This window comes from Nuphar pumila, chromosome 7 (genome assembly GCF_984573655.1).
Source record: "Nuphar pumila chromosome 7, dmNupPumi1.hap1.1, whole genome shotgun sequence".
NCBI lineage: Eukaryota > Viridiplantae > Streptophyta > Magnoliopsida > Nymphaeales > Nymphaeaceae > Nuphar > Nuphar pumila.
The window spans coordinates 79,294,036-79,303,412 of NC_143255.1; the positions used below are offsets into that span (position 1 = coordinate 79,294,036).

The 9,377-nt window shown below is 40.9% G+C and overlaps 1 protein-coding gene across 1 annotated transcript; it reads right to left on the reverse strand.

Annotated features, from left to right (window-relative positions):
• Window positions 1-403: 403 nt before the first annotated feature.
• On the reverse strand, window positions 404-8,714 carry LOC149832403 (uncharacterized). The gene is made up of 5 exons (XM_090013242.1): window positions 8,085-8,714; window positions 7,003-8,011; window positions 5,929-6,510; window positions 5,299-5,796; window positions 404-432 (listed from the first exon to the last, which is right to left on the reverse strand). The coding sequence occupies exons 1-5, from the start codon at window positions 8,712-8,714 to the stop codon at window positions 404-406; spliced, it is 2,748 nt and encodes a 915-aa protein (XP_089869368.1).
• Between the last annotated feature and the right edge of the window lie 663 nt (window positions 8,715-9,377).

Below are 9,377 nucleotides of genomic sequence, written 5' to 3' on the forward strand. Positions count from 1 at the left end.
ACACAGCTAAGTCTACTGAAGATAATCATCAAAGAACATTTGTCGATATCAAAGATCATCCTCAAAAGCAGATTTTGGGAGAACTGACACAGGGGTTCAGACTAGAGCTCAGCTAGAACGGATTGCAAATATGGCATTCATTTCTCAACTCGAACCAAAGAAGATTGATGAAGCCATCATCGATGAGTTCTGGATGCTAGCCATGTAACACCCCATTTAATTTTTAATGAAAATTCAATTTTTTTTTTTTTTTTTTTTTTAACCTTTAACTAGATAAATGAGGAGCTACTAAGAACTTCAATCTCATTCCATCAGAACAAAGTTTATTACATCAAGTTGAAATATCCAGAAACATTAAACAGAAAAGTAGTAGTGCCATGATCGCCTGACGATGCCACCGCCCTCACTCTGATTGTGCATTTATGTCTTCACCTGAAAATAGTAAACCACAAAGGAATCAGACTACCACTGTCTGAGTAAGTGATACAGACTAAATTACATATGTGCAGTGTCATGTGAACAAGTATGTATGAACTTTGATTTAACCGAAATTTAGTACTTATGTCAACATGCTTTTCTTTTTAAGACCATCATGTCTGAAGTGATTTCTGAGTAAGAGAATTCTATGATTTTAGTTTTCCATGTTTATTTCACAAGAACTCCTATCGGTCCCATTAGTTAATACCACATTTTTTTTTTTTTTTTTTTTAAATTTCAGTTCATTCTTACCCTGTGGGTACGCACAGGCATTCGACATCGTAGCGGACCGAGATTATACGGAGGTTCATACGATCCGTATAACTAGCCGTACGGATACCCAAAAGGGGCGCGGTGCTCGACCGAGAGAGATCCCCAATTGGCAAGACTAACATTGGATGCACCCATAACTCTTCTGCAGAAGACTTGGACTCACCACCTAGGACTCACTGGTGGTCCTGGTCCCCTAACTCCGAGGATTGGGGACCGGGTGAGACGCCTCGCTCTCACAATACAGGTATGTCCTACGGAGTGTGTACCATCCACTCTCTCCAAAGTGGACCATGGGTCTGGTAACATACACTGTGATCCAGTGTACCCAGAACCCGGGAATCCAGTAACATACACCGTCGTGGTGTACCCAGAAACCCATTGAGAAACCGGTAACATATACCCTTTTTGGTATACCCAGTTCTCACACTTATTATCTTTCTTTATTTTCTCACCTTTATTCTATGCTCAGTTGACCCGACCAAGATTTCTTGTGTTAGTTGGTTCTCAAAATTCTTATCTTTCCCATGGCATATAATTCAAAATTCTAACTCGAGATATACACACTGTAGTCATGATTCTTATGTCTTTTCTCGACATATAATTCAAGCTCCAACCTGAGCCCAAATTTCGGAAAGAGCTGGTAACATATATCTTTTCATGGTATCCCTAGATCTCACCCCAATATATATATACATATATCTTTATATATATATATATATATATATATATATATATATATATATATGTGTGTGTGTGTGTGTGTGTGTGTGTTTCTTCATTAATTTCATTAATGACAGGTCATACTAATCTACTGTAGTGAGCTTGAGTGCTAAATTTTCAACTGTTGCCATGAATATTCTTTTCATATGTGAGTGATGACGCGTAACTAGAAAATTTATTGGTGATTATGCAACGAATCCCCATAATGGCACTCACATGAAATTTTTCTTATTAAAAGGTGCTATCTACTAACTATTGTCAGGACCAATCACAACATGGTAGTAGCAACTACTACCCTATCCAACGCCCTAGTCCAATCCGGCTAGATTCTGCCCCTATGTTTTTGTTTTGGTCGTGCAGTACCCCATCGACAATTGTAATATGCCATGGCTGAAGTCAATATGACCCCCCAATCGATTAGGCTCAACAGAGCGCAAGGTGCCCTGCCACACACCATGGCCATTGGCCTTGCACTAGTGGCATCAACAGGCAAGAGGCTAACAGACACTAGTCTCCTGTACTACCCAACGAACCATAACTGAAGCATCGATAAGATGTAGCATCCCCTGCTATAACCACTATCGTTAGTTCAGCGTTTGCTGATCTCAAGCTGGATTAGATCGATCCTCATAATCAGATATGATCACCAAATGTCCCAGCAAAAAGGGAAACATGAATTGAAGTCGAGTCGACACCCCAATCCATTTTTGATCCAACATTTTTTTTTTATAGAATTGAACGTGTATAATCATATGCTTGAACAATAATACACACATTGCTTACGTAATTACCTATTTGTGAGTCCTATGCAATAATCCTACCAATATATATATATATATACATATATATATATATATATATATATAATTGCTGGATTAATTAGGTGACTTGACATGTGGTATGAAGCATCCCACCATGGTACAGATCCATATGTATGAACTCATTTATTTGCTAAATGGTGTTATCACAATGAAATCTATGAACATTATGTAATTAGACTAAGTTTACGTAGTCCAAGCATGTGATATTCCAATTACAATCCTCTTCCATACGTTGAAATAAGAGGTCTCATGATGGTGGGTGCAAATCTATAGTTGAAAGTGTGTAGATTGATTGGTCTGATTTGTGCCTTCACCTAGTTAGAGAGCAGCCATCATGCACGTCTATAACCATAGTTTCAAAGATGTGTAAATTAAAAAGGAAATTCTTAGGGATATGCAGACTTGATTATACAGACCCATTACATCATTGGTTTGCTGGCAGCCCTCAATGAACGTGAGAGGCATATGGAACAACAACTAGAAGAAACAAAAGATTAGGTACGACTAATAAATCTACCCAGAAATATTTTTTTTTTTTTTTTTTTTGCTTTCATTTCCTCACACGCAGTCCAACCAATTGAACAGATCACGCTGGGTGTGTTTTGTTCCCTAACGTCTAAATCTATGTTCAGGACCTGTGTATAACATGTTTAAACAATCTTTTCACAGGATATATCTTTATATTTCCTCTAATAACTTAGATCTCAATATCATTCAATGTCAATGCAGTATTATTTTTTTTTTTCTTTTTAGGTCTAATGGTTACTCGGTTTAATGGGAGTGTTTGAACTACCGAATAACAAATCCATTATATGGTTTAGGAACACATTACATTGCAAATAATGTACTTAGTTGTGTATCCCTTACCTCGTGTGAGCGTGAATCCACCGGAAAAATGTTCGCCCTACTCGCGGATGTTGGATACCCACGTGCGAGCTCCTCGCCGGAATCAATGGTGAGGTACTCAATATGGGAAATCGTTCAGCTGGTTGGACTGAAGGGGAGAGGGAAGGAGGGTCACACGTTTGGGCTGAAGGGGGCGTGAGAGCAAGAGGCCTTGGGTTCCAAGATACCTCGTTAATTGTTGTAGGGTTTTCCTAAAAAAAAACGTAAAATCAATATGGTTTTTATTGCAGCCTTCCCAATTGCTGGACTGTTGGGCTTCCAAGGTGGCCCAACGTTCAGCCTTTCCTAAAAAAAATCGCCCCTTCTTCAGAATTAAATTCCTCATTTATTTACACCTTGATTTATTATTTATTTATTATTTATTATTATTATTTTTTTTTTTTTGTTACTTGGTTGGGTTTCCCAGTTGGGAAAAACGCCCAGCCGTTCTTTCCTGTGGGCGTCACCCTTTCCCCATTTAAGTCACCTTAAATGGGAAGTTGAAACGCCCAATTTGAGAGAGGGGAAAATAAAAAAAATCGTTAATCCTTTATATAAAAAAAATGTTCTTTATTATTGGTGCCCTGGGGTTTTGAACTGAGATCTCCATCCGAATGGGTAACTAGCCCCACCATTGCACCAGGTTGTTTTTCGTTGCAATACTTTGCAACATTAACCCATTTGTCCTCTTTTGATGCATTTTACAAAAATAGCATTTTCTAAAAATATTCGGGTGTCCATGGGGTTTCGAACCACACTCTCTTCCTGTTGAGGCAACCCACCATTCCAGTGCGCCAATTCTTACTTGGTTGTACTTCTTTTCAACTAAAACTACTTCAGTGATGGGCGATAATCGCAAGAGGTGATACTGTCGAGATATATTTTGCGAATGTAGTTGAAATTATAACCTTTGACGAATCCATTTCCAACAATTATAACCTTTATTAAATTTGATAATTGTCGAAATTTTGTGGGCTTTACATCCTTTCCCCCAAAAAAAGAAATTTCGTCCGCGAAATTCGTTACACGTTAGATACAAACAGGTAAGGGTATCTCTCTTTCATTGCTTCTTCGGGCTCCCAGGTACATTCTTCGAGCCCATGGTGTTGCCAGCGAACTTTAACTAATGTGATGGTCTTATTTCTCATCACTCTTTCACGATGATCTACGATTTCCACGGGTCGCTCCTCTACCGTCAAGTCCTCTTGTACCTGTAGATCCTTGAATTGTATCACATGGGAGGGATCTGGCACATACTTTCGCAACATTGATATGTGAAATACATTGTGAATGTTTGCGAATTGCAGAGGTAATTCCACTCGATATGCCGTTTCGCCGATCCTCTCTAATATGCTGAATGGTCCTACATATCGAGGACTAAGCTTTCCCTTCTTACCAAACCGAAAAACACTCTTGGTTGGTGATACTTTCACAAATATCCTTTCTCCAACTTCAAATGCTAGCTCTCTGCGTCGCTGATCCGCGTAACTCTTTTGTCGACTTTGAGCGGCACGCAGTCTATGCTGGATCTTTTGGATTTGTTCTGTATAATGTTGGAGTATTATAGGGGATTCAATTGTTCTCTCTCCCACCTCATTCCAATGTACTGGCGATCTACAAGGTCGCCCATACAGAGCTTCAAACGGTGCCATTCCGATGCTTGCATGGTAACTATTGTTGTATGCGAACTCTGCTAGCACCACGTGAGTATCCCACTCACCTTTCCAATCCAACATGCAAGCCCTCAACATATCTTCCAATGTTTGTATGGTCCTTTCTGATTGTCCGTCCGTCTGGGGGTGAAAAGCTGTACTAAACTTTAATTTGGTACCCAGCGCAGACTGAAGTTGTCGCCACAATCGAGAAGTGAATCGAGGATCTCGATCGGAAATAATGAAGATTGGTACTCCATGCAATCTGACTATCTCTTGAATGTACAACTCCGTCAAGCTTTCCAATGATTGACCCTTCCTCATCGGCAGAAAATGTGCCGATTTGGTTAGTCTATCGACGATGACCCAAATGGCATCATGTTTTCTCCGTGTACGGGGTAATCCCATTATGAAGTCCATGGTTATGTTCTCCCACTTCCATTGAGGAATTTCCATCAATTGCATCATACCTCCGGGTCTCTGATGTTCAATCTTGACTTGTTGGCAAGTCAAACATTTCGCGACGTATCTAGCGATATCGCGTTTCATTCCGTTCCACCAATATCCGCGTTGTAGATCCTTGAACATTTTTGTACTTCCCGGGTGAATGGTGTATTTGCTTTTGTGGGCTTCACCTAGTAATTCTTCTCTCAACTCTGGGTCGCTGGGGACCCATAGTCTTTTTCGCATCCATATGCTTCCATCCTCTCTTCGCCTGAATTCATTATCTTCTTGTTGAACCAGTGTCTCCATCTTCCCGTACTGAGGATCTTCCTTCTGCTTTGCTATCACCTTCTCTTTGAATTCTGGTTGTATAGTGAGATTATTCACTTTTATTGTGCCGGAGCTTGTTGTGAATGGACTCCATTCTGCAAGGTCTTCTATCAACTTCCATTCTATATTTATTAAACTGGCCAATCCACCGCCCGACTTTCGACTGAGAGCATCTGCTACGACGTTCGCTTTTCCTGGATGGTAGTAAAGGGTGAACTCATAATCTTTTATGAATTCGAGCCATCTCCGTTGTCTCATATTTAATTCTTTTTGCGAAAACAAATATTTTAAACTCTTATGATCTGTAAATATTTCGAATTGCTTACCATATAGGTAATGCCTCCATACTTTAAGAGCGAACACTACTGCTGCTAACTCCAGGTCATGTGTAGGATAATTCCTCTCATGGGTCTTCAACTGCCTTGACGCATATGCTATGACCTTGTCATGTTGCATTAATACACAACCCAATCCGATACCCGAAGCGTCAGTATATACCACAAATCCACCGCTTCCCGAGGGTAACGTCAGCACAGGGGCTGTAGTCAGTTTTGTCTTGAGGGTCTGAAAACTCTCTTCACATTTTTCGCTCCAAACGAACTTCACACCTTTTCGTAAGAGCTTCGTCATTGGCATCGCAATTCTGGAGAAATCTTGAATAAACCGCCTATAATATCCTGCCAACCCGAGAAAACTCCTGATCTCGCTAACATTCTTTGGTGGAGCCCAATTAGTTACAGCCTCCACCTTTGCTGGATCCACCGAAACACCGTCCTTGGAGATAACATGTCCAAGGAACATAACTTGGTCGAGCCAGAACTCGCACTTTGAAAATTTGGCATACAACTGGTGTTCTCGTAGAGTCTCCAGTACAGTCCTTAAATGCTCTCGATGTTCATTCACACTTTCTGAGTATATCAATATGTCGTCAATGAAAACAATGACAAAAGTGTCCAAGTATGGTCTAAAGACTCTATTCATCAAGTCCATGAAGGCAGCAGGGGCATTCGTGAGTCCAAAAGGCATCACGACGAATTCATAGTGGCCGTACCTAGTGCGGAAAGCTGATTTTGGAATATCTTCATCTTTAATTCTCAACTGATGATAGCCAGATCTCAAGTCGATCTTTGAGAAGACTTTAGCATTCCTTAATTGATCAAATAGATCCTCAATGCGAGGTAATGGATATTTGTTTTTCACTGTCGCTTGATTGAGCATCCTGTAATCAATACAGAGTCTCATGGATCCATCCTTCTTTTTCACGAACAACACGGGTGCTCCCCATGGTGATATGCTTGGTCTTACGAACCCTCGATCCATCAGTTCTTGAAGTTGTCTCTTTAATTCTTCCAATTCTGCTGGCGCCATTCGGTAAGGTGCTCTGGAGATTGGCTTGGTACCTGGTACCAAGTCAATTCCGAATTCCACTTCTCGAGGTGGAGGTATCCCCGGTAGTTCATCCGGAAACACATCGGAAAAGTCTCTGACGATATCCAGATCGTGAATCTGGACTTTAACTTCACCTCCAGTTATGTTTACTAGGAAAGCAGTATCTCCCCTCTGGACATACTTATTTGCTCTTAAGGCCGATATCATCCGCTGCTTGATGATTGGTCTCGAAAGGCGAAACCCAACTTCTGGTTCGTTCGGTCGGGATATGATCACCCTACCTTCTCTACACAAGATTCTGGCATAGTGTTCATACAACCAATCCATACCTAATATGACATCATATTCCGTCATATCGAGTAGGATTAGGTTTGCAAGCAGTGTTTGTTCTCCTAACACGACTGGTATGTTTGGCATGTAATTTACACATGGTTCATTGAACCCGATGGGATTATAAACTACCAATTCATGCTTCAGTGATTCAGTGGGTGCCCTAAGTTGTTTAGCAAAATTAACAGATATGAAAGAATGTGTTGCTCCACAATCAAAGAGTACTAAAGCGGCTTGTCCAGATATGAGAACTGTACCTTGGACCAAATCGCCCTTCTGAAGTTCTTCTGCAGAGGTCGCATAAACTCTCCCGACCATCTTCTTCTGATTTGCTTGCTGAGATGGCGGTGTCTGCAGCTGTGATTGTGGTTGTTGACCTCCACTTGCCCTTTTTGCATCATCTGCCTGTTTCTTGCGGCACTCCCTGATATAGTGCCCCAGTTTTCCACAGTAAAGGCAGCCGCCAGTCTCTCGAGGGCATTGTTGTCCCGGATGGAAACGGTTGCATTTCTGGCATCGCTGGCCTTGGGTCTGAACCGTTTTATTTTCTCCGGAATGCCTTGGTTTCTTAGCATAGGGGTGGAACTTTTTCCCACTGAACCTCTTCTTGAATTCTGGCTTTTGCACTCCAGGGCGATTCTTCTGGAACTTCTGTCCTTCCTTCCAATCATCCTCAAGTAATGTAGCAACCTGGGTTGGTGACATTCACCGATATAAGTTAGGAATTTTTTTTTCCATCAATTATCTATTAGTTGTGTTTTACCTGAATAGCCTCATCGAGGGTTTTTGGCCCTCGTGTATACAGGCGATTTTTGAGTCCTGCTTTCAGTCCTCGGGCAAATTTCATTGCCCGGTCTTCGTCCGTCGTGTATACATTGGGACAATAACGCTCTAGGCTGTGAAACTTCGTGATGTATTCTGCCAATGTCCTTTCTCCTTGTTGCAGGTCGAGAAATTCCTGCATCTTCTTGGTTCTCTCGTGTTTCGGAAAGTAGGTGTTGTTAAACACTTCCACGAACTGCGGCCATGTCACGGGTCCATTCTGAAACTTCACTGCACGGGTGGTTTCCCACCACTTCTCTGCATGTTCCTTCAGGCGATATGTGCCAAAATCTACCTGTCGTTCGGCCGGAACTTCCAATACTCGAAAAATCCTCTCTATTTCCCGCACCCAGGACTCCGCTGCTTCAGGATCGGTCTTTCCTAGAAACGCAGGTGGATCCATATCCATGAATTTCTTGTACGACATGGTCCCGATTGCATTCGATTTGTCATGGGCCACTTGTTGTAAGTTAGTGCCCATTTGTTGCATTGCTGTGGCCTGTTGGCCCACCACTCCAGCCAGGTTTTGCAGTGTCTCGAGAATATCGTTGCACCTGTTAGCCCATGCCATCTAATTGGCATAGACATAAAAAAATTTAGTGTTATAGTTATTCCATAACGTAGTGGTTTGCAGATACTCGATTAATGTTAAATATGGCCAAACCAAGCACAATTTTAGTGGATATATTTAAATTATATACTTACAGAGTGATGGCAGACCGTCGAGGCTGTCATGACTACTACTTTTTTGTCTGGCTCTGATACCATAATTGTAACACCCCATTTAATTTTTAATGAAAATTCAATTTTTTTTTTTTTTTTTTTTTTAACCTTTAACTAGATAAATGAGGAGCTACTAAGAACTTCAATCTCATTCCATCATAACAAAGTTTATTACATCAAGTTGAAATATCCAGAAACATTAAACAGAAAAGTAGTAGTGCCATGATCGCCTGACGATGCCACCGCCCTCACTCTGATTGTGCATTTATGTCTTCACCTGAAAATAGTAAACCACAAAGGAATCAGACTACCACTGTCTGAGTAAGTGATACAGACTAAATTACATATGTGCAGTGTCATGTGAACAAGTATGTATGAACTTTGATTTAACCGAAATTTAGTACTTATGTCAACATGCTTTTCTTTTTAAGACCATCATGTCTGAAGTGATTTCTGAGTAAGAGAATTCTATGATTTTAGTTTTCCATGTTTATTTCACAAGAACTCCTAT